We start from the raw sequence: 26,648 nt of genomic DNA on the forward strand, positions 1-26,648 counted from the left end.
GCTAATAACTGATGAGCTAATAATGAGCTAATAACTGATGAGCTAATGATGAGCTAATAACTGATGAGCTAATGATGAGCTAATAACTGATGAGCTAATGATGAGCTAATAACTGATGAACTAATGATGAGCTAATAACTGATGAGCTAATAACTGATGAGCTAATGATGAGCTAATAACTGATGAGCTAATGATGAGCTAATAACTGATGAGCTAATGATGAGCTAATAACTGATGAGCTAATAACTGATGAGCTAATGATGAGCTAATAACTGATGAGCTAATGATGAGCTAATAACTGATGAGCTAATGATGAGCTAATAACTGATGAGCTAATAACTGATGAGCTAATGATGAGCTAATAACTGATGAGCTAATAACTGATGAGCTAATAACTGATGAGCTAATAACTGATGAGCTAATGATGAGCTAATAACTGATGAGCTAATAACTGATGAGCTAATGATGAGCTAATAACTGATGAGCTAATGATGAGCTAATAACTGATGAGCTAATGATGAGCTAATAACTGATGAGCTAATAACTGATGAGCTAATAACTGATGAGCTAATGATGAGCTAATAACTGATGAGCTAATGATGAGCTAATAACTGATGAGCTAATGATGAGCTAATAACTGATGAGCTAATGATGAGCTAATAACTGATGAACTAATGATGAGCTAATAACTGATGAGCTAATAACTGATGAGCTAATGATGAGCTAATAACTGATGAGCTAATGATGAGCTAATAACTGATGAGCTAATGATGAGCTAATAACTGATGAGCTAATAACTGATGAGCTAATGATGAGCTAATAACTGATGAGCTAATGATGAGCTAATAACTGATGAGCTAATGATGAGCTAATAACTGATGAGCTAATGATGAGCTAATAACTGATGAGCTAATAACTGATGAGCTAATAACTGATGAGCTAATGATGAGCTAATAACTGATGAGCTAATGATGAGCTAATAACTGATGAGCTAATGATGAGCTAATAACTGATGAGCTAATAACTGATGAGCTAATAACTGATGAGCTAATGATGAGCTAATAACTGATGAGCTAATGATGAGCTAATAACTGATGAGCTAATAACTGATGAGCTAATAACTGATGAGCTAATGATGAGCTAATAACTGATGAGCTAATGATGAGCTAATAACTGATGAGCTAATAACTGATGAGCTAATGATGAGCTAATAACTGATGAGCTAATGATGAGCTAATAACTGATGAGCTAATGATGAGCTAATAACTGATGAGCTAATGATGAGCTAATAACTGATGAGCTAATGATGAGCTAATAACTGATGAGCTAATAACTGATGAGCTAATGATGAGCTAATAACTGATGAGCTAATAACTGATGAGCTAATAACTGATGAGCTAATGATGAGCTAATAACTGATGAGCTAATGATGAGCTAATAACTGATGAGCTAATGAGTTACAGGAGTGAGTGGAGGCAGCAGGAGGACAGACAACAGGAATCAATCTAACATTAAAGAATAACTAAAGAGGCTTAGAGTGACAATGAATAACTAGAAACCAGAAATAAACATAATAAACTAGAATCACTAAGAAAGAACTGAAGTGAAAATGGAACAAGGCAAAACCAATAAAAAAAACTAACAGAAGAAACGACAAAACCAAAACTAACAAATTATATAATACATTAAATGAAGAATATGTGTCAGTTTTCACCTGGTTTCATGTTTCTAACTATAAAATAGTCAATATTTTGTCTTTATTGTCCACAACATGAAGAATTATTTAAATAATATTTAAGATTTTTCATCTTCCTGGTTTTCAGAGTTACTGAGATAAATATTGACTTTACATTTTTTCATAGGTAGGATGTATTTTACATGTTCATCAGATACAAACAAACTATATTTCAGTTTCTTTCACATTAATCTTCACTGTTAAACATTAAAATAAATCTATATTAATTCAGGATCTCTGGCTAAGAATATAGAAAAGTAAATTACTTAATAGTGAGTTACATAAAAAGCACTAAAGTTTTGTAAAGGATTATGGTTGCACATAATTATGCTTCAAAAATCTGAGTAATATTATAATTATACTGAATAATAAAGAGAAAAAATACACAGAACTAGCAGTTGTGGAACTTCTTTAGGATTTAATGCATTCAGACATGTTATATTTGTGCACATATACAAATAAAAATCAAAACTCTCCATTTTCTTCAGTTTTATACAACAGCAACTTTACCTAAATAAACTACATTTAAGAGTTAAGATATTTATGGAAAGTGAAACAAAAATAACTAAGAATATGAGAACAAAACAAAGTGAGTACATGAATATAAAAAGTGTTTTAAAGAAGATTTTTTATTAGTGTTTTCAGATGAAAGAAACAGGAACTGTGGTGTTGAAGGTGTAGCGGCGATCAGTGAGTTAGAGGAAACGGCTGAAGGTCTACAGTAAGTTTACCAACATCAAGGAGAATATTTATTCATAGTTAATGTAAAATATTCATCCATAAATCAGATCAAAGGTCTTAGACTTCACTTCAGCGCAGTCCTCACTATTATACAATGCATAAATAGAAAAAATATTGATAATGCCAAGTTTTCAGATGGATTAATTTTTCTACATTTTTAAAAATTATAAAGGAATATGGTTGAAAATCACAGCATTGTACATCACTATGCATTGATTGACTCTAATATCATATTTACTGACAGAGAAACAAACAAAAGTAGCAACTGTGGAAGTTTTACAGGAGTTACTAACGTGATATTTGTGTAAGTTTATATTCAAATAAAAAATAAGTTGGTTTAAAAACTCCTTTTTCACACCATTTAGTTTTCTCTTCATTTTCTCAAATTACATTAGAGAGTTTAGATGGATTATGGCAAATAAAACAAAATAATTGCAAAGAATCATGAAAGTTTACAAAGACATTTACAAGAACAAAAGAAAAAAGGAGAACATAAATGTAAAAAGTGTTTTAGGGGAATAAATGTGTTAGACAAAGTTCATGGAAAAGGCTGAACAGTTTTCACTTTTAAACTTAATGAACTGAAAACATGTTGGTATTTCTGTAAATAGCCATAAACAGTTCAGTCTTCAGCAAGGGACAAATACCAACAAACTGGATTATAGTACAACCTAGAAAGTCACCACTGAACCCAGTGCAACAAGAGCAGCTACTAGTCTGCTGTTGAATGTAAAAACATTTTCTCAACATCTGCTTTTAGCTTTCTTTTAAAAGTTAAGCTAAACAAGCAAAACTAGGCTGTAGAAGAAGGGGAGCAGATCTTTTCTTAGGCTCTTCAGATTAAGGAAACAGAGGAATTAGAAAAGATTGCAAATCCGGGGTAGAGCGGTTCAGTGAAGGTGGTGCTGAAGGTGTGGAGGTGGATCAGAGACTCAGAGGAGACGCTGTAGAAGGACAGGACTCCACCAGGACAGTCCACATACACCGCTACTCTGCTAGAGACAGAGGAGGAGGAGATGGATGTTCCTGACTTATTGGTCCAGAGACAGTTACCATGGCGATCAGAGCAGATCAAACTCCAGGAACGATTATTCATTCCAAACCGGCAGTCACTGCTGTCTCCTTTCCTCCCAATCCCTCTGTAGCTTAATGATATATCAACACCTTTTCCAATCTCCACCTCAAAATAACATCGACCAGTCAGACCATCTTTACATAGCAGCTGAGGCCTAACATCAAATCTGTCTGGATGGTCAGGATACGGCTGACGATCCTCCACATGGGTCACCTTCCTGTTGTCTTCCAGCAGTTTGAGCTCTCTGTTCACTGTGTTTACATCAATGGTGAGTTGACAGGAATCTGATGGAGAAAATGAACACAATGCAGATACTGATCATTTATTGACCCGTTGATGGTGATGCTTGAATGAGTGATGGGACAGTTTGATGTGAACTGTTTTGTTGAATCAAATAAAAACACTTACACTTCCTGAAACCTGGTTTCAGCCATTGGACCCCAGCAGCCTCCACCCTGAAGGGAGGAGGGAGAGACAGACCATACACTGAGATACAGAGCTAAGATAGCTAGCTCTTCAAAATGACTTTATTTATGACCTAGTTCATTACAGATCACAACAACAAGGACTGGAATGGAAAATGTTTACAGATCTTCTTCCTACTTATCAGATATTACAGATGATTATTGCACTCCTTACTTAAGTTTGAACTGTGAACTCCTCTTTGCCGCTTCCAGCAGCTTCTTTCCTGCATCTCCTGGATTGTTGTAGCTCAGGTCCAGCTCCTTTAGATGTGAGAGGCTGGAGCTCAGAGCTGAGGCCAGAGATCTACAACCCGTCTCTGTTATCAGACAGCCTGAGAGGCTACAGACGAGAAAAGGATGCAAAGAATTTCAAACGTTTGTGGGAGTCAGTTATCTAAAGGTTTCATTATTATATCAACGACAGCAAACTGTATTTAGTCTTCAAATAAATTGAGATACAGCAACAATGGAAAATACAGAAAACTGACCATTAGTCACTAGATCATCAAGCAAAAAATATTTTACCTTAAGATCTCCAACATGCATTGTGAGCCTTTTACTCCATCACACAACAGCTTCACCCCCAAATCCCTCAGATTGTTGTTACTCAAGTCTAACTCTCTTAAACTCGAGGACTGACTGCTCAGCACCTTAGACAGATATTCACAGCTTCTCTCTGAGAGATCACAGCCATTCATCCTAAAAGGATAGAAATCATGTTAGACTGAAATTATATGGTAAAAGTTTTCTCTAGATTTCTCCATGTAAACTTACACTGCTTTTTGTGTTGCTTTAACCACAGGCAGCAGTCTGAGAAGAGCCTCTTCTGAAGCCGAGTATTTCTTCAGGTCAAACTCATCCAGATCTTTTTCTGATGACAGCAAGATGAAGACCAGAGCTGACCACTGAGCAGGAGACAGTTTATCTGTGGAGAGACGTCCTGAACTCAGAGACCGTTGAATCTCCTCCACTAGAGAACGATCGTTCAGCTCATTCAGACAGTAGAACAGGTTGATACTCTTCTCTACAGACTGACTGTCACTGATTTTCTGCTTTATGTACTGAATTGTTTCCTGGTTTTTCTGTAAACTTCTTTCCTTCTGTGTCTGGAGACCATGTAGGAGTCTCTGATTGGTCTGCAGTGAAAGACCCACAAGGAAGCGAAGGAACAAGTCCAGGTGTCCATTTGGACTCTGTAATGCCTTGTCCACAGCATTCTGATGTAAATTAGCCAGTGCAGGTTCCTTATCTTCTGTCTCACATTCTTCAATCAGATTCACTCCATAGTTGATGAAGGTCAGATGAACATGAAGAGCAGCCAGAAACTCTTGAACACTCAGATGGACGAAGCAGAACACCTTGTCCTGGTACAGCCCTCTCTCCTCCCTAAAGATCTGTGTGAACACTCCTGAGTACACTGAGGCTGCTCTGATATCGATGCCACACTCTGTCAGGTCTGATTCATAGAAGATCAGGTTTCCTTTCTGCAGCTGATCAAAAGACAGTTTTCCCAGAGACTCTATCATCTTCCTGCTCTCTGGACTCCAGTGTGGATCTGTTTCTGATCCTCCATCATACTTGACCTTCATCACTTTGGTCTGAACCACCAGGAAGTGGATGTACATCTCAGTCAGGGTCTTGGGCAGCTCTCCTCCCTCTCTGGTCTTCATCACATCCTCCAGAACTGTAGCAGTGATCCAGCAGAAAACTGGGATGTGACACATGATGTGGAGACTTCGTGATGTCTTGATGTGGGAGATGATCTTGCTTGCTAGCTCCTCATCTCTGAATCTCTTCCTGAAATACTCCTCCTTCTGGGGGTCAGTGAACCCTCTGACCTCTGTTACCATGCCAACACACTCAGCAGGGATCTGATTGGCTGCTGCAGGTCGTGTGGTTATCCAGAGGAGAGCAGAGGGAAGCAGTTTCCCCCTGATGAGGTTTGTCAGCAGAACATCCACTGAGCTGGACTCTGTAACATCAGTCAGGATCGGATTGTTGTTGAAGTCCAGACCAAGTCGACTCTCATCCAGACTATCAATGATGAACAGAACCTGGAACTGTTCAAAGCTAAAGATTCCTTTGGTTTCAGGAAATAAATGATGAATCAGTTCCACCAAGCTGAACTTTTTCTCTCTCAGCACATTCAGTTCTCTGAAGGTGAATGGAAATATGAACTGGATGTTCTGGTTGGTTTTGTCTTCAGCCCAGTCCAGAGTGAACTTCTGTATTAAGACTGTTTTCCCAATGCCAGCTGCTCCTTTAGTCATCACTGTTCTGATTGGTTGATCTCCTCCAGGTGGGACTTTAAAGATGTCTTCTAGTTTTATTGTTGTTTCTGGTCTGTATGGTTTCCTGGATGCTGTTTCAATCTGTCTGACCTCATGTTCCTGGTTGACCTCTCCAGTTCCTCCCTCTGTGATGTAGAGCTCAGTGTAGATCTGGTTCAGCAGAGCTGGGTTTCCTGCTTTAGTGATTCCCTCAAACACACACTGGAACGTCTTCTTCAGGGAGGATTTAAGGTTATACATGCAGCCACCAGAAGTCCCTGAATTTGTGGAAAAAATGAATAAATGTCACATTTAAATTGACACGTCTCTTTATCTACCATAGAAAAACATAAAGAAACCAAAAACACTATATAAAGAATAGATACAGATCAAAGGCAAATCTAGAAACTTAGATATTTGTGGGTTACATACATTTTTGAAAACTATGTTGATTTATGTACATAAATAGGAATACCTGAAATATATTGGCTAGTGCTACTAAAAGCTGGTGTATTTATACACTGCTCAAAAAAATAAAGGGAACACTTAAACAACACAATATAACTCCAAGTAAATCAAACTTCTGTGAAATCAAACTGTCCACTTAGGAAGCAACACTGATTGACAATCAATTTCACCTGCTGTTGTGCAAATGGAATAGACAACAGGTGGGAATTATTGGCAATTAGCAAGACACACTCAATAAAGGAGTGGTTCTGCAGTTGGGACCACAGACCACTTCTCAGTACCTATGCTGTCTGGCTGATGTTTTGGTCAGTTTTGAATGTTGGTGGTGCTTTCACACTTGTGGTAGCATGAGACGGACTCCACAACCCACACAAGTGGCTCAGGTAGTGCAGCTCATCCAGGATGGCACATCAATGCGAGCTGTGGCAAGAAGGTTTGCTGTGTCTGTCAGCGTAGTGTCCAGAGGCTGGAGGCGCTACCAGGAGACAGGCCAGTACACCAGGAGACGTGGAGGAGGCCGTAGGAGGGCAACAACCCAGCAGCAGGACCGCTACCTCCGCCTTTGTGCAAGAAGGAACAGGAGGAGCACTGCCAGAGCCCTGCAAAATGACCTCCAGCAGGCCACAAATGTGCATGTGTCTGCACAAACGGTTAGAAACCGACTCCATGAGGATGGTATGAGGGCCCGACGTCCACAGATAGGGGTTGTGCTCACAGCCCAACACCGTGCAGGATGCTTGGCATTTGCCAGAGAACTCCAGGATTGGCAAATTCGCCACTGGCGCCTTGTGCTCTTCACAGATGAAAGCAGGTTCACACTGAGCACATGTGAGAGACGTGACAGAGTCTGGAGACGCCGTGGAGAGCGGCCTGCTGCCTGCAACATCCTTCAGCATGACCGGTTTGGCAGTGGGTCAGTAATGGTGTGGGGTGGCATTTCTTTGGAGGGTCGCACAGCCCTCCATGTGCTCACCAGAGGTAGCCTGACTGCCATTAGGTACCGAGATGAGATCCTCAGACCCCTTGTGAGACCATATGCTGGTGCGGTTGGCCCTGGGTTCCTCCTAATGCAGGACAATGCTAGACCTCATGTGGCTGGAGTGAGTCAGCAGTTCCTGCAAGATGAAGGTATTGAAGCTATGGACTGGCCAGCCTGTTCCCCAGACCTGAATCCGATTGAGCACATCTGGGGCATCATGTCTCGCTCCATCCACCAACGTCACGTTGCACCACAGACAACACCACAGGAGTTGGCGGATGCTTTAGTCCAGGTCTGGGAGGAGATCCCTCAGGAGACCATCCGCCACCTCATCAGGAGCATGCCCAGGCGTTGTAGGGAGGTCATACAGGCACATGGAGGCCATACACAATACTGAGCCTCATTTTGACTTGTTTTAAGGACATTACATTAGAGTTGGATCAGCGTGTAGTGTTATTTCACTTTAATTTTGTGTGTGGCTCCAAATCCAGGCCTCCATTGGTTAATAAATTTGATTTCCATTGATGATTTTTGTGTGATTTTGTTGTCAGCACATTCAACTTTGTACAGAACAAAGTATTCAATGAGAATATTTCTTTCATTCAGATCTAGGATGTGTTATTTGAGTGTTCCCTTTATTTTTTTGAGCAGTGTATTTTTAATATTTCCTTATTTTAAAATAAGCCTAGTTACAAACTATCTAAGTAAATTATTGACATATTGGCTCCTCCATAGAATTACCATCTTATTGTTATGAAATACAGTATGTGTCTTAATTGTTAGATTATATTTTTTTGATCTGATTAAGTGTAGTGAAATGTTTAATATTGATGAATGTATTTATTAATGGTATTTCACCTCCTCAGTTCTGCCTATTTCAGCTCCTTTCAGAATAAACTGTTTCATGGCCCTAAATCTCTATGCCAAATTCAAAGATGGGAATCTGAAAATATTTTTTCCTGTGTATTTGCTGTAGAACATTTTAAATGTTTATGAAAGTCTTACTGCTTTGTAAAAGGTCAGCCAGTCCCTCCTGGTCCATGTTCTTCAGAGTGTTTACTATGATCTTTAAAAATGCCTCTCTGCTGCTCCTTTGTTTCTCAGCTTCACCTTCGCTCTGACTTTCTACACTTTCTTTGTAATCTGGACTCAACACCTTCTTTATCCTCTTCAACTCATTAGTTGCAAAAGTAGAAATGTTGTCTGTCAGCTCCTGGAACAGAATATGAGATAAAGCACAAATCAGAGTGAAATCATGGACTCAAACATCAGGTCCATGTTGGACAGACTGAAGGTCCTGTGGTCTACAAAGACCAACATGGAGGTGACTGAACAGAACCAACATACATACCGTCAACACGGAGTCCAGTGTCTGATGTTGCTGCAAAGACAGACCACTGGGAACCTCTGAGCTCCCCTGGTTCATGCTGTGGAGGAACCAGGAATAATTAGCTCCCATTTTCTCTACAATACTAAGTGACACAGTTATGATCCATGTTTATGAATCAGTCCCAGGTAAATCGGTTCTGTAGTTCAGCTCCTTTGGGAAAGAAACGTTGCAGCAGTTTTACACAAGGTAATGACATTTTTTACATAAAATTAAAAGACAATATATTAAAAACTTAACAGCAAAGCATTAATATGACATTAACAGAAACAGTAAAACATGAATTAATGGGCAACAGATACTAAGACTCAGATTAAACATTGTTACCTATTTGGAAAAATTAATCAGCGACATTTTCAGTCCTAAATTTAAAAGAAGACAACATTTTCTGGGCATCTCAGGTTTTCATTGTGTTTAATTCAGAACTGATGAACACAAATGAAAAATGATCATCTAAATAATCTTACCTACTGAAAAACCCATGGAGCAGATGTCTTCTGACTGGGAACTCTGGCCACCATGTGACAACTGTACAAGGCTGGTTGAGTTATAGATTATGTGAACAGTAGAGATTTTTATCTGAAGGATTTTTTGTATACTGTATCCTTTATTCTTGTTTACTTAACTTCATTCCTGATTCAAAATGTTTGCCTTTTTTCCAATAATTCCTTGTTTTATGTGTAATAAACTGAAGCCCATTTTATCTGGTGACAAAGAAAATACAGCTGTGCATCATCAGCAAATATAGATATAATAATGTTAGAGAAACATGTAGATAGGGAATAAAAATCAATCAGGAAGAGACCCCTAATGAAATGAACGTTAGATCACATGTACAGCTGTTACCAATTAAATTGATTTTTTTTTTTATCACATTATTTCAACTAGTTTGTGTTTTTGTATTTACTACTGGCGATAGTTAGTGTTGAAGAACAAAATGTCCTTTCTGATGTACAGTTACACAATAAAAGTCAGATAAAGCTATAAATCATAAATATTATTTATGCTGACAGCAGTTATGAGACTGAAGCAGGAAGAACCGTTATCAGTTCATGAACATTGCTCTCTGTAGGAGCGACTCCTCTTTCCACACACATTTCATAATGAGGCGACTGCAATGCTCCAGAAACCCTGAACTACATAGAAAAGAGTAATAAAAAAATAAAGTCACGCAGCCTGATAATCATTAATCATTACAATCCAAACACGTTACAATTATTGTGACTAAAGATGTAACACTTTAGATTTTCTGTGTATTAATTTAGGTTTCTGTGTTCAGTTGAGTCTCTGTGTTGTCCTGCCTGCCCAGCTGCCCCTCGTTTCCCCTGATTACCTTCCTTGTGTATTTAATCCCACCTGTGTCTGTGTTTCCTTGTCGGTTCCTCGTCTATTGTCATTGTTTTAGCCAGTGCAGAGTTTCTTGCCTCTGAGTTCACCAGTGCTGCCTGGATTTCTGTTTGCCTGTGAGAACTTTGATTCAATCCTTCATTTTCTCCATAATCTGGGTCCTGAACTTCCATCCTCACCATTTCAAACCGCAAATCATGACAAAAGATGATTCCAACACTGAACTCTAATCATTAGAGGAATACAAATGGCTTTTTAGATTTGCTGATTTTTACAGCACTGGTTACAAGTTTCTCTCTTTTATAAAAAATAACTAACTAACTAATACCAAAGACTAGTTTTCTGCTATTATAAGTGAGATATTCAGAGAGTAGTTGATAGAGTTTGTATGTTTCCTCTGGCTGTGTGCACAGATACAATCGTTCATAAATGGTTTGGTCACTTAACCTCAGTATTTAACACGATTGTACCATCACAAACATTTACCTCTTTGTAGAAGGTTGATTTGACTTCAAATCGATTAAACGTCCAGTTGACTTGAACGACACGATGCTGGGTTCTGGTTCTGATCCAGGTTTCCTCCTGTGAATAAATCAGTTTCAGTGATGTGATCTTGGACACGGAGAAAAGCTGCAAACGCATGTAAATCCACAACAATACTGGACAAAATTAATATTTATATCAGTGGGACACTCTGATCAATAATCACTTTATTCATAGAAAGGCATAATGAAGAGCTGACATTAAAATAAAGCTTGTTAAACTGTTACATTTACAGCACTTAGGTCCAGTTCACCTCTTTTTAGCTGGAGGTTCATCTGATTTAAAATCAATTAATCGTCCAGTTGACTTGCCACTCTGTAAGGACACACGGCTGGGTTCTGGTTCTGATCCAGGTCCAGTTTTCTTCCTGTAAATGAAAATGATTTAATCATGAATTATCATCTGTAATAATCCAGTTCAGACTTTGCCTCCTTGTCTCCACCTGAGTGAAAGTAACCAAACCTTCTGCAGTAAAAATGATGGAGATTCAGAACCAACTCAGACTTTCACCTACAAAAACCTGCTGCAAAAAACACTGATGAAATATTGAATGCATGCTGCTAGAGTCTAGTTGTTTATATTATTTCCCAAATAGCTTGATGATGTTTCAATTGGAAACTTCTCATCAAAGAGGTCAAAGGTCACATGTGGGGTACCCCAAGGTTCAATCCTAGGGCCCCTTTTATTCAATATTTATATGCTCCCACTAGCTCAGGTTATAACAGGAAATAATATTAGCTACCATAACTATGCAGATGACACACAGCTCTACATTACAATGTCACCAGGTGACCTTTGACCCCATCCAATCACTAAACAGATGCTTAGAACAGATAAATGTGTGGATGTGCCAAAACTTTCTCCAGCTGAACAGAAACAAAACTGAAGTTATTATTTTTGGACCTAAAGAGGAACGATCTAGAGTTATAGATCTAGAGTTATAGATCTAGAGTTCTAGATCTAGAGTTATAGATCTAGAGTTCTAGATCTAGAGTTATAGATCTAGAGTTATAGCTCTAGAGCTATAGATCTAGAGTCAATGCACAGCTTCAGTTATTACAACTAAAAACCCACCTGTTTAGAATTGTATTTGAAATGTAATCAATTACAAATTTATTGATGGAACTTGACTTAATGATTGATTCTATGTTGCTTTGTGATTCTGTGTTTGTTATGATGTAAAGCACTTTGAAATGTCCTGCTGCTGAAATGTGCTATACAAATAACATTTGATTGATTGATTGATAGAAGCAGGTTTCCTAGAAAAATGTTTCGGTTAATTTCGCCCACATCTGTCTGTCCATAAATATCCAGTCTGGATCACATGCAGTGGTTTTAATTCCCAGATTTTACAGCATATCAGAAGAAATACTGTCAAAAAAATCATTGCAATAAAAATATTAAAATTAGACTGAAGAGAAACAGAAAACGGTATTTAATTTCTGAAATGTGAGGAGCTAAGCTCAAAAAAAAAACCATGTAGGTCCAGTTCACCTCTTTGTAGCTGGAGGTTGATTTGATTTAAAATCAATTAATCGTCCAGTTGACTTGTCACTCTGTAAGGAAATACAGCTGGGTTCTGGTCCAGGTTCTGGTTCTGGTTCTGGTCCAGGTTCTGGTTCTGGTTCAGATTCATTCCTGTAGAAACATTGGTTGTTGATGTAAAAGTTCAATTCTGTTAATGAGTAAAATCTCTAAACAAATAATGATCTAAAATGAAATGTTATTTCCACAAAGTGATATAATGAAAAAATAGTTTTAATTAACAATAAAGCAAACAAAGTTGCATTAAGTTATGTTTTTTATTTGCTGCAACAGAAATGATTCTTCCTCATTATTGTGATTTATTACTGAGGAGACAGAAATGTTGCTCTGACCTCTGGCTTCCCTCCTGCAGAGCCGTTTCAGTGACTCCGTCCTCACACTGATCCATGTTCTCTACGTCTCACTGCTTCACCTGCAGAGCAACTGGGTTCAGAAGTTCTGAGTGTAAACAGCAGAAAGTCCAAACCTGCAGAAGAACATTAACTGGTTGATAACTGAAATAAAATGATGCAAATATTCAGAGACGTTTGGCACCATCCTCCTCTAAGCTCCTCCTTCAGTTCAGAGTCCAGTCAACGGCTCAGAACCGGTTCTGGTCGGATTCTACCAAAAATCCTAAACTAAACTTTAACCTTAAACTACAGAACCAGAGCCCATAGAAATGTTCGTCTTTTTCACAATATTATTTTCTATAGCATTCTTATCAATTATGACACGTCATCAACGGCCCGGTTCTGTTCTGATCCACCTTCCCTTGGCTCCAGTCCAGTTCTTTATTCGCGGATTAAAACAGTTTAACTTTCTTCCACTTGGTTTCCGTCAAAAGTGTCAGTGAATCAGAAACATCTATTTTAGCTCATTTTGACTCGGAACAAAGCGAACCTGACTCAGAGCTGATCTGCAGCAGATGTTGGGCCGAACCGAGCCCGTATTTAGTGCGCCAGGAACCGCTCCGTTGCGCAGAGTCCAAAGTACCGATTAAAGTCTATTAATGGGAACAACGGAGCTGCGCAGTTATGCAGAAACTGTATAAATTTTTATTAACCAGTCAATAAAAATATGCTACATTACCTTAAAATGGAGGTTTTTCATCTGCGTCACATTCTGGCTGAAAGTGAAAGTAAAAACAGAAACATAGACAGGAGGAAGTGGGCGTGGCTTCTGTTGATAACAAAGTTTATTACCCTTAACTTTAGGAACGGATTGGTCAGCATTTAATCAATCATTTATGTCTAGTTCATGTCTGATACCCGCTTCACATAGTTAGATTGCAAATAATACATTTTACATGGAAACTATTTTTAGTTCTCAGTTTCCAAACATCTGAAGAAATAAATACTGCAAGTTTTTACAAAAGACCATTTTTATTTCAGTGGGGAAGATTTAACTTATCTAAACATTTTACACACAGTTTAAACAAACAGCAGGTAATCTGAACACATTCTGGCCTTGTGGACCTCAAGAAGTTAAGACTGTAGAAGGAAGTTACGGTTATTAAACTGATTTTCATATAAAGTATCTGATGCTCAAAATGTTTATCATATTATATAGGGAATGCTGTAGCTTATCCTCAGGATGAATTGTGCTGTAAAGTGGAACAACCTGTAAAGAAATTGAAGTGAAGCATGACAACAACCGGAGGAGGAGGAGGAGGAGGAAGAGGAGGAGGAAAACATTTCATTTTCAAACTAAAATCCAGGATAAACCAGCAGAGGAAATGTATGAACAGATCCATATGAATCCAGCAGGAAGTGAGAACAAACGCCTCCTTTCTTTTCAGTCACATGATTTCTGGGAAGAGGATTCAGGAAATCCTGCAGTTCACATTTAAACCACCAGATGGAGACAAAAACAAAGAGTCCAGTTAATTATCCAGTTGGAAAGTTGTTCACCTTTAACTGGGGGCCTCAGGATGCAGCAGGAGTTTAGTTTTAGGATCAGAACTGATCTGATATGATGAGGAAGAAGTGAACACACATTATCTCTGCTGCAGAAACACAAGATCACTTTTATTAGAAGAAACACACAGATAGTACAACGAACAAGCCTTCATTTTCAGTCTAAGAACAGATCATAACTGTTCTGTATGTAACAGTTTACATGTAAATAAGTTCCAATTCTTACAAGATGCAGTGGTGATTTAAAACGTCTCCATCAATTTGATTCAAACTCTTCATTCCAAAGGTAAATTATTTCTACCAATAGTTCTTCATTAGTTAAAATAATAAAAGGTATATTTTATTCTCTTCTTTGAAGCAAAATGAGTTCAAAGTAGCTGGACATCTACTAGAGTTGTGTTCAGAGTGGATCTGGAGCAGAAATCACCATGACAACATGTTGAATTATTGAGTTTTGGAAAATTAAAACGCTATTATTCACAGATTATGGAGGAAATCGCTGCAATAATTTTGTTAAATTCACCTAATTCATATGAAAATATGTCAAGAATAAAGAGTTTAGCTTTAGATTTACATTCTAATTTTACAGAGAAAAGATCAATTACTACATATTTTTTACATAAGCAAGAAAAACAAAGTGATAGAAATAATATATTCAGATAGGTCATGGTTAGAGTAAAGTAAAGGAGGGTATGGTCTTACTGTGGAAAATCCAGATTAATTGTATACATTGATGTAAAAATAATAAAGTCAACAGATAACTTCATGTTTAGGCCAGAAACAGAACAGCAGATGATAAACTTCAATAAATATAATGTGGATAACTTATCAGCAATAAATGTTACTGACTACAGCAAATACAGAGAATCTGGAATCAGCTCTAGTTTAAGCTATTTTCTCACTGTTCTTATAGTTTTCTTGTAATGATAGAAAAATATTAATGTACAAGTTTTTCTGCACTGAATCAAATATTTGGAGGGAAGCAAAGAGGCAAACTGTTAGAAAAGGTCATGAGATCTTTAGGAGTAATTTCTAATAAAAAGCTTCTGGAAAGCAAACGCATTACTAGAGAAATAAAAGAAAAAAACACACAACAAACAACAGCTGCAATATTATCTGACAGAATAAATGGAAAAGAAATATCAGTGTCTAGACCTACAGTGGCTTGTAGAAGTATTCATACTCCTAGAATTTTTCTGTATTTTGTCACATTATATTACTTATTATGACAGGAAATCTTTATCTAAAACCCTTTCTGCACTTTTTTTTTTTATTTATATTTTTATTGAAAAAAAGTACAATGTAAGGTACATAAAAATACGGTAACATGAATTAAATTTGCTTTATCTTTTAACAACCAGACCCCACCCACCCACATTCAACAGAAGGAGAGAAAAAAAAAAAAAAGAAAATTTGACGGGGAGCATTACATGTCAACAATACAAAATTTGTCATCATCAATTATATATATATATATATATATATATATATATATATATATATACATACACACACACATATACATACACATCTTAGGGCTCTATAGGCTTATGGAGGTAATTCTATATTTTTAAGATTTTTAAAGTATTCCATCATAGGGTCCCACAACCTGTGAAATTGTCTTGTTGAGCCTCTAATAAAGTATTTAATTTTTTCTAATTTCAAGAGAGACATTAAATCAGTGAGCCAAACCGAGACTTTAGGTGGTTCAGAGGATTTCCAGAGTAAGACTATAAGTCTACGGGCTACCAAGGAAGCAAAGGCGAACGCCTTCATTTGATCAGTAGATAGCATGTGCTCCTCAAACAATACTCCAAAGATGGCCAATCCTGCAAACGGTTTGATTTCCGTTCTGCACTTTAAAACAATATTTAGAGAGAACTTATCCAGGAGTCATTTCTGATCAAAGCTTTTCATAACAAACAAATGCACAAAACAATAAACAATAAAAATACCACACATCACAATAAGCTACAATATGAGGATAAGAATAATTGATAAATTCAATTATCAATATCAGTGTCTGTAGCTGCACAGCTTAATAGTAAGGTTCCTTCATATAATAGATGTTTGTGATATAAAAATCACATCACATCCAAGATAAACCAACACCTGGATTGTTACTATATAAAATATATACTTATGTCCACAAAGAAGAGCATCAGCTAATGAGCGTCAAGCTGTCTGAAAGCATCCGCCATGTTTTCCTATTGGCTCTTTGGGAAACGGAGTAACAGAAATGAAATGACATTACAATGAAATGTACTTTGAGTTTCTTTATTTTGGTTTTACATGAAAACAGTGATGTTATATAAAGGATCATTGCTATAAAATATAAAAGTCTGTAACAGTTTCTAGAGTTTTTCAGGCATTCAGAGCAGAAAGCAGAAAGAAAATGATATGTTTCACAGACTTACTGAGGAATCAGTCCAGCATGTAAATCCTGCATAGAGATCATCAGTGAATGTGTGATGGAAAGTGTGGAGGTGGATCAGGGAGCCAGAGGACACTTTATAGAAAGACAGAGTGCCAGCAGGTTGGTCAAGATAAACTGCTACTCTGTTAGAGGAGGATGAGGAGGAGGAGGGAAAAGAGGAAGGAGTCCCTATCTTATTATGCCAAGCAGAGTAACCATCACAATCAGAGCAGCTCAAACTCCAGGACTGATTATTAAATCCAAACATACAATCATCACCACCTCCATTCCTTCTGATTCCTCTGTAACTCACGGCTATTCGAACATTTCTTTCCCACTCCACCTCCCAGTAATAGCGACCAGTCAGACCAGTTGTACACAGCAGATGAGGACCATCAAATCTTTCTGACTGTTCAGGAAGATTTGATGGTTCAGGATATGATTGATGTTCCTCCACACGTTTCACCTTCCTGTTATCTTCAGACAGTTTGAGTTTTCTGCTCACTGTGTTTGTGTCGATGGTGAGTTGACAGGAATCTGATGGACAGAACAAACATAATCCAGCTGCAGTTATTGATTATTTATTGACTGGTCAATGATGAGCCCTGAATGACTGATGTGACAGTTTGAAGATGGTTGAATGTGAGCTGCTTTGCTGCCATGAATCACATGAAAAACTCTTACACTTCTTCAGACCTGGAGTCAACCATTGGTCTCCTGAAGGCTCCAGCCTGAAAGAAGAAAAGGGAATCAGATCATCAATGTTTGCAAATATAGATCTGCAACCTGATAAATGACTTGTGTTCAGAAAGAGTCAAAGTCATCCTGAGGCCCGCACCCTTCTTCAACCTCCACCACCAGTGCCGGGCCCTGGGGGACGACGTTCCTAACAGCATCGGGATGCTCATCTGAAGCCTGTCGCTAACGCTGCGATAACCGTTATCCCCAGCAGGGGCCCGAGCGCCAAAGACTTTAAATCCTGTTTGTCAATAAACTCTTCTAATTGTCTTCTCATCTCCGTCTGAGTCTCTCCAGATTGAATTCAATGGTGTGTATCAAAGAAAAGGGAATTACACTTGATATAGTAGAGAGTGTGATGTCATAAGTTTAGAGAAACCAAAGGAAATGTTTAAAAATCAAAAAATATCTTTTCCAAACAGGTATCTGGTATTTAGTTTTCTTATGCTTCATCTCAACTGTCAGCTAGAAGCAGAATTGTAAATGTTGCCCAACCAAAGACGAACCAGTCAGCATCTTTGTCTACGCCTTTGATAAAAGAGCAAATGTTCAGAAAGCTTCATCATAAATGATGATGATGGTCTGTTTCATGTAAAGCTGTGTGTTATTGAGACGTTGGAGGTACTTTAATACTCTATTGAGAGGTTTGATTAGATTTACTTCTGAAAATATTTCCAAACAGACAGTTTTGTAATGCTGAACATCTGTCACTGTGTTGTTTAGTCCAGTTTAGGTTAATAACTCAATTTACAACTTTAGAATATGTTCCCTAATTTAAAGGTGGTTTAAAATAGATGCATGAACTCGTCAGTCGTCTCCCAGCACATTTATATTAATGTGGTAAAGACATTAGAGGGGACAGTTGAGACAAATATCATTGATGAATGTATAGAAAGATTATGTTTTACATTTGATTAAAAGGATTCCATTGAAGAACTAGAGCTGTATATTATCATAACATTACTGTAGGTGTAACGAGGCAAGTACAATACAAAAACATCAATATTTCTTAATAAACTTAAAAATGTGATTTACACCCTGACTAAAGGTCAAACACTCTATAGAGACACTTATGTTGTTGGTCTATGAAGAATAAACTGCAATAATTTCCACATTCCTTCAGCTTTAATGGAGCAACCTGATGCCTCAGCTTCCAGGAACTAGTTAGTAAAGCTACATTTGTACTGAACCTAGAATAACAATCAAAGCATATGAAAACTAATCATTTATTTGTAGTCATATCTCAACCAAATCCACAAAACATTTTAGTTTGGATATTAAACCAATCTGGTGCTCTCCATACCTGAGATGCTTCAGTTCACAGTGTGGATCCTCCTGTCTTTCTCTCAGTAGCTTCTTCGCTTTTTCTCCTGGATTGTTGAAGCTCAAGTCCAGCTCTACCAGGCTGGAGGGGTTGGAGGTCAGAGCTGAAGCCAGAGAAACGCTGCTGTCCTCTGTGATCAGACAGCCTGACAGCCTGCAGACACAGAACAACATGCTGGGCATCCAAATGGCATAAAAAGGTGCAACTGTTTGAAGATAAATTAAGTTTTGTTGGACTTCAGCACAACTTTTTCAAGTTTTTACAATAAAAAACTTGTAGGCTTTTTTTTTTTATCAAAAAAGCCTACAAGTTTGTTAGCAACAATACCTCCTTCCCACCATACCACTATGTAAATATGTTTGAATCATCTGGAATTTAACAAAATATACTGAAGTCAACCCACATAAAAAAGTAAATGAAATAATTCTGATTAAAAATCACAGTTGCCCAATGTAAGCGATGATGATGTATCCTAACCTTAGTGTCTCCAGTTTACAGTGTGGACTCTTCAGCCCAGCAGACAGAAACTTCACTCCTGAGTCCTGCAGGTCATTGTTGCTGAGGTCAAGCTCTCTAAGGCTGGAGGACTGGATGCTTAGGACTGAAGCCAAACTCTCACAGCTTTTCTCAGTCAGGTTACAGAAGCTAAGTCTGCAGAAACAATAAAAACATTTGGCAGAAAGGACATTTTCTGACCTAGAAACAATAAAATTAATAGTTATGTTGTGTTAAATATCCATGACTGGTGGTAGTTACAGTATTTTTCAAGTGACTAAACAAAGTGTAGGCCAGAATAACAGTTTTAGACTGTGATGCAGCAATAAGACAATATACAACTAGTCCACTCACTAGTCCAGCGATAATACAAATAAAGGGTTTTCTGAAATGTTCTTGACTACCTGAGTTGTCACCATAACAGGGTGGAAAGGGAGTTTTCCCATGAACTGGGGGATTCTGTGCTGGGTAGGGTTCCCATGAGAAAACCATTTGGGCTAATGCAATTTCACAATTGGAAAGATTTATAAATCTCAATGAAAGATGACCATATTCATTAGCAAAATGAGAACTAAGAAAGCTACCAGGCCTGGGAGCCAATCAGTTAATTGCTGAGGCCAAACTTTGCTGCAGTCTTAAAAATAAGCATTTTAAAAAGTATTCACACAGAGACCGGATACACTAACCTGAGAGCTTCCAGCTGTGGATTCTCACTCTCCAGTCCAGACCACAGCATCTTCACCCCTGAATCCAGTAACTTGTTGTTACTGAGATCTAACTCTCGAAGACTTGACCAATGATCGCCTATAACTGGTGCCAATGCTTCACAGCTTCGCTCTGTGAGGTCACAATCACTCAATCTGAAAAGATGGACAGCTTTAGTTGTTTTTCTTTCCTCTTGACAAGACAGTGTTTTTAGAACTCACATGGCTGTTTTGGAGGCTTTGACCACAGGCAGCAGCCTTAAAAGAGCGTCCTCTGAAGCAGAGTATTTCTTCAGGTCAAACACATCCAGATCTTTCTCTGATGACAACAAGATGAAACCCAGAGCTGACCACTGAGCTGGAGACAGATTTTCTTTTAAGTGACTTCTTGAACTCAGAGAAAGTTGGATCTCCTCCACTAGAGAACAATCACCCAGTTCATTAAGACAATGAAACAGGTTGATGCTTTTCTCTCCAGAGAGATTCTCACTGATCTTCTTCCTGATGTACAGGGCTGTGTCCTGACTGGTTTTACTTTCAGTCGGTGAAATCAGACCTTTTAGGAGTCTCTGATTGGTCTTCAGTGAAAGACCCACAAGGAAGCGAAGGAACAAGTCCAGGTGTCCATTTGGACTCTGTAATGCCTTGTCCACAGCATTCTGATGTAAATTAGCCAGTGCAGGTTCCTTATCTTCTGTCTCACATTCTTCAAGCAGATTCACTCCATAGTTGATGAAGGTCAGATGAACATGAAGAGCAGCCAGAAACTCTTGAACACTCAGATGGACGAAGCAGAACACCTTGTCCTGGTACAGCCCTCTCTCCTCCCTAAAGATCTGTGTGAACACTCCTGAGTACACTGAGGCTGCTCTGATATCGATGCCACACTCTGTCAGGTCTGATTCATAGAAGATCAGGTTTCCTTTCTGCAGCTGATCAAAAGCCAGTTTTCCCAGAGACTCAATCATCTTCTTGTTGTCTGGACTCCAGTGTGGATCTGTTTCAGATCCTCCATCATACTTGACCTTCATCACTTTGGCCTGAACCACCAGGAAGTGGATGTACATCTCAGTCAGGGTCTTTGGGAATACTGCTCTTTTTTTCATCTTCATCACATCCTCCAGAACTGTAGCAGTGATCCAGCAGAAAACTGGGATGCGGCACATGATGTGGAGACTTCGTGATGTCTTGATGTGGGAGATGATCTTGCTTGCTAGCTCCTCATCTCTGAATCTCTTCCTGAAATACTCCTCCTTCTGGGGGTCAGTGAACCCTCTGACCTCTGTTACCATGCCAACACACTCAGCAGGGATCTGATTGGCTGCTGCAGGTCGTGTGGTTATCCAGAGGAGAGCAGAGGGAAGCAGTTTCCCCCTGATGAGGTTTGTCAGCAGAACATCCACTGAGCTGGACTCTGTAACATCAGTCAGGATCGGATTGTTGTTGAAGTCCAGACCAAGTCGACTCTCATCCAGACCATCAAAGATGAACAGAACCTGGAACTGTTCAAAGCTAAAGATTCCTTTGGTTTCAGGAAATAAATGATGAATCAGTTCCACCAAGCTGAACTTTTTCTCTCTCAGCACATTCAGTTCTCTGAAGGTGAATGGAAATATGAACTGGATGTTCTGGTTGGTTTTGTCTTCAGCCCAGTCCAGAGTGAACTTCTGTGTTAAGACTGTTTTCCCAATGCCAGCTGCTCCTTTAGTCATCACTGTTCTGATTGGTTGATCTCTTCCAGGTTGGACTTTAAAGATGTCTTCTTGTCTGATTGTTGTTTCTGGTCTGTGTTGTTTCCTGGATGCTGTTTCAATCTGTCTGACCTCATGTTCCTGGTTGACCTCTCCAGTTCCTCCCTCTGTGATGTAGAGCTCAGTGTAGATCTGGTTCAGCAGGGTTGGACTTCCTGCTTTAGCGATTCCCTCAAACACACACTGGAACTTCGTCTTCAGGGAGGATTTAAGGTTATGTTGAGGAGCTGAGGGAATAAGCTCTGCAATAACACAAAAATATGATGAATTGATGACATGTTGTCTGAATTGACACATTTTAATGAACATCCAATGTTTGATAATCCAATCACTGCAGCTAAAGATGCTTCTAAACAAGTTGAACATTTTAAAAGATGACTTCAGTCAAATGCTGAACAAAATTTGAAATCTCAAAGTCAAGATGTTTATCAATGGACCACTGCCAATAGTTAGATGTGGAGAGAATGCCCTTGTCTAATCAGCCAGACATTTGGCATTTCCTGTTTGTAAAGAATTGGGCTTGATTTGTGTTCATTTTCTGAGAAAATCCAGTGAGCTAGGACGCCATCTATAAGGTGTGTAATAAATGATAAAAGGTTTGTATTCATATAGTGTTTTATCAAGTCCAGAGGACTTCACTTTACATTCATTCACCCATTCATGCACACAGTAGTGGTGGTGAGCTATCTTATAGTCACTGCTGCTATAACAGAGGCGAGGCTGCAACACAAGTACCACCAGCCCCTCTGACCAGTAGTGACCAGAAGTAATCCACAGGTTACAGGACAAACTTCTATTCCCTGGGCCACCATAACCAGATGAGGGATCAACATCTTCCACAGGATGCAGACTCTGCATTCTGATCTTGTTTTTCCATCCATCCACTATCCTACATGCTCATCCCATTGGGGTGAGGAGTTGTGCTGATGTGGTCAGCGGGCGAGAGGCGGGGTCACCCTGAACAGGTTGCCAGTCCTTCCCAGGGCAACACAGAGACAGACAACTATGCACACACACACTCAGACTTACAGAGAATTCATACATACCAGCTAAACTAACAGTCATGATTTTTGGACTGTGGAGTACCCAGAGAGAACCCACACATGCACAGAGTGAACATGCATGATATGCAGAGAGACCCAGGTCCAGGATTTGAACCCAGTTGCTGCTAAGCACAGTGGATGCAGACAGCGCCACTGTGCAGCCCTGTTCTTTTTATTTCAACCATTAATTAGGACAACAAAAAAGTTGAGCAGCACACCCTTCTTTGAACATGCTGGATAAATTAGAGACGACGCAGATTCATTTGTTGGAGAAATCCTCTTACTGCTCTGCAGACGGTCAGCCAGCTCCTCCTGCTTCATCTTCCTCAGGAAGTTCAGGGTGATCTTCACTAAAGCCTCTTTGCTGTTTCTCCTCTGGTCTTCATCTTCACCCTCCAACATCTCCTCATTCTTCTTCTGACTCTCGAAGATTTCTGGGTCATCTGGACTCAGAACCTCCTGGATGTTCTTCAGCTCGTTCTTCACAAAAGTGACAATGTTTTCCTCCAGCAGCTGGAACAGAATAAAAAAAAAAAAAGATACATCAGACTGGAGACAAACACCAGGTCCATGGTGGACAGACGACAGACTGAAGATCCTCTGCTCTACAAAGACCAGCCTGGAGATCAGTGAACAGAACTGATGTACAGACCATAAATATGGAGTCCAGCTGTGTGTGATGCTGCTGGACAGATGGATCAGTGGGAACCTCTGAGCTCTGCTGGTCCACTCTGTGGAGGAACCACAAATAACCATTATAAATGACCACAAAACTCTTAGCATGAAATACAGCAGCAGATTCCTGTTTGCAGTTGGACTGAGGGAACACCAGTGATCCCAGAAGGGAGGAAAACGTCTCTTCCTACAGTTTTACTACAACTTGTCCATCAGAACCAGATTTTAGATTTAATCATCAGTCCAGGAGATGAAATTCTTCCCTTTACAGGAGTAGATGAACTAAATAATCAGGTTTTATATTCTTTTTATATATTTACACTTTACATAACAAATGCAGTTTAAGCAAACAGTGCATTAAATTTGTATTACTATATTTTATGTCTTCAATCAGATAAGAGAACTGAGACCCGCTTCTGTAGACCTGACTGACAAATCTAAGTCAAAAAGCTTTTCTAAATAGAAAACTGCTAGAAGAAACAACTTATGTACATCAACAAGAGTGAAATTAATTCATTACTTTCTTGCTTTGAGTTCTACAAATAAGAAAAAGCTCATCTTTTAACATCCATTTGGTGCATTTGTAGTTTGTCACAAGCTGAAACTCAAACATGTTGCATTTCTTCTAAAACATCATACATATGTTGAAACAACAGTTACAGTAGCTACTGCTTACCTCTCTGCTGCTGCTTCATCAGATGAATTAAAATTAAAAGCAGATTCCTTTGAATCATCCCTCTTTAAAGACTTGTGTTCAGGTTCAGGTTCAGGTTTGGATTGTTCCCTGTGAATAAAGAGGTTTTGGTGATCTGAGTGCTGAAACGGAGATAAGGAAGAGTCCTGGAGAGCATTGTTGGTTACTTGGAAATATTTAGAAACTAATTGCTTCACCAAGAGAGAAATCCAGTTACTTTACTGATTATTTTCAAAAGCAATTAGTATTTCCTGAAATAAATCAGGAGGGTCCTGAACATTTCATTTTCACAGGAGTTGGGGAGCTAAATAACTTACCTTTATCCACTCTTATATATCGACCAATGAAAACACTTAAACAAGTAAGATTTAACTTTTAACACAAACACTCATACTGAGTTTAATCATAGATGACATGAGTTTCTTGTTCTTGAGAACCTTGACATGTTGGCGGAGGAATGACTTCAACTATTTCTACCTGATCCACAGCAGCTCATTTATATTTCTCAATAACAAAGTAAATTTAAACATAAACTACATTCAATTTGTATTTATTTCACTAGATAAGACAATTCAGAAGTGTTTCTGAATTACAACATAGACCTGGTCAAAGTAAAGATGTTCTCCGTCAGAGCCACTGGGAGGTTGGTCTAAGTTACATTCAGTAGGAAAGTCCTTCCATCCGCTGCTCTTTAAGGACAACTGGGTTCTGGTTCTGGTAGCTACTTATGAACAACGATGATACCAACCTCACCTTTGAGATTTGAGCAGGAACAAAAACCATTTCGATTGATTACATTGCACAGAATTAAAACCTTTATGTCCAACTCACCTGTTTGCTGATAAAGGTTGGTTTGATTTAAAATCTGTAATCTGATATTTTGAACCGTCGCTCTGTAAAGACACACAGCTGGGTCCAGGTCCAGGTTCTGGTTCTGGTAGTTTCCTGTCAAGTTCAAGTTGGTACTTAAAGTGATTTTGACTTTAAGATTTGAGTTGGGGGAAATTTACAAATTTAACATTTTACAAAATTAGGACAGTTAGATCAAACTAACCTCTTTGCTGCTGATGGCTGGTCTGATTTACCAGGTCCAGGTTCTGGTTCTGGTGGTTTCCTGTGAATAAAGATGGTTTAGTGATTAAAGTGCTGAACTCTGACATGGAGAAGAGTCCTGGACAGTCAGAGATGGTGATCTGACCTCTGAACTTTACTCTGGTCCTCGTGTTCCCCACTGTGAGTGGTTTTAGAGGGAGGGACTCTGTCCTCTTTGTCTTCATGTTGGTCCATGTTGCTCTGCTTAGATCAGCTCACAGACATTTGACCTTCATCTGAGCAGGAAACACAGAAACTGTCAACAAACACATTTATGATAAAGCAGCAGAAGGTCATCAGTGTCATCAGATTATGTTTTATGAGTCACTTTGGACCTTTCCTGGTGGGAAAAGTTTAACAAGCATCTAAATCATTTTATTACAATAAAAACAAATTAAATTTACCTGCTATAAACGATATCTTAGCAGGAGGTGTGCCTCCGTCTTGGAGTTTTGCTTCTATTAGCTTATTGTTGAAGAAAGATAAAAATCCCCTAGATTGCTCATCCTATAGAGCTATCAGTCTCCTTAATGTTGATTACAAAATTGTTGTTAAGGTGTTGGCGTGAAAAATTCTTCCAAAGATAATAAACCCCGACCAGACAGGTTTTGTAAAATCTAGATATGGAACAGACAATGTGCGTCGTGCTCTAAACATCATTCATTACCTTAATCAACATAAAGACCCTGCTTTGTTTATCTCTCTTGATGCAGAAAAGGCCTTTGATCGGGTAGAATGGCCCTTTTTATTCCTAGTTTTACAGAAATTTGGCATGGGCCCTAATTTTATTAACATGATTAAAGCCTTCTATTCCAGTCCAGTAGCCATTGTAAATACTAACGGTTTGCTGTCAGACGGCTTTTCTGTTCAGAGGGGTTGTAGACAGGGGTGCCCCTTGTCTCCTTTGTTGTTTACGTTGTTGATTGAACCTTTAGCTGTGGCTATCAGATCTAACCCAGACATATCTGGAATTAGGATAGGTGAAGATCACCATGTGATCTCTCTTTTTGCGGATGATGTCCTTTTATACCTGAAAAACCCAAATAAATCGGTCCCGGCTGTACTTAGTTCCATGGATAAATTTGGTGCTCTTTCGGGTTATAAAATTAATTTAGGCAAGTCTGTCGCTTCTCCTTTCAATATCCCCCAAGATATGGCGCTACAACCTATTTTTCATACATCTAAAAGAGGTTTCAAGTACTTGGGCATCTTTATTACCCCTGATCTGAAAGACTTATTCTCATCAAACTACTCCCCCTTAGTT

The 26,648-nt window shown here is 38.7% G+C and overlaps 1 protein-coding gene across 1 annotated transcript; it reads right to left on the minus strand.

Moving 5' to 3' along the window:
- Positions 1-2,133: 2,133 nt before the first annotated feature.
- On the minus strand, positions 2,134-23,654 carry LOC114141205 (uncharacterized). Its single transcript, XM_028011686.1, is given in 19 exon segments — positions 2,134-3,835; positions 3,960-4,006; positions 4,191-4,355; positions 4,541-4,714; positions 4,790-6,563; positions 8,738-8,945; positions 9,084-9,159; positions 10,953-11,048; positions 11,263-11,376; positions 12,504-12,647; positions 12,887-12,955; positions 16,832-17,405; positions 17,553-17,599; positions 18,910-19,083; positions 19,408-19,581; positions 20,112-20,285; positions 20,352-22,122; positions 23,208-23,436; positions 23,576-23,654. Coding segments are annotated over 19 exon segments (6,537 nt in total). The 5' UTR covers positions 23,579-23,654; the 3' UTR covers positions 2,134-3,311.
- Positions 23,655-26,648: the final 2,994 nt, after the last annotated feature.

The sequence above is a fragment of the Xiphophorus couchianus genome, chromosome 24 (genome assembly GCF_001444195.1).
Source record: "Xiphophorus couchianus chromosome 24, X_couchianus-1.0, whole genome shotgun sequence".
Classification (NCBI taxonomy): domain Eukaryota; kingdom Metazoa; phylum Chordata; class Actinopteri; order Cyprinodontiformes; family Poeciliidae; genus Xiphophorus; species Xiphophorus couchianus.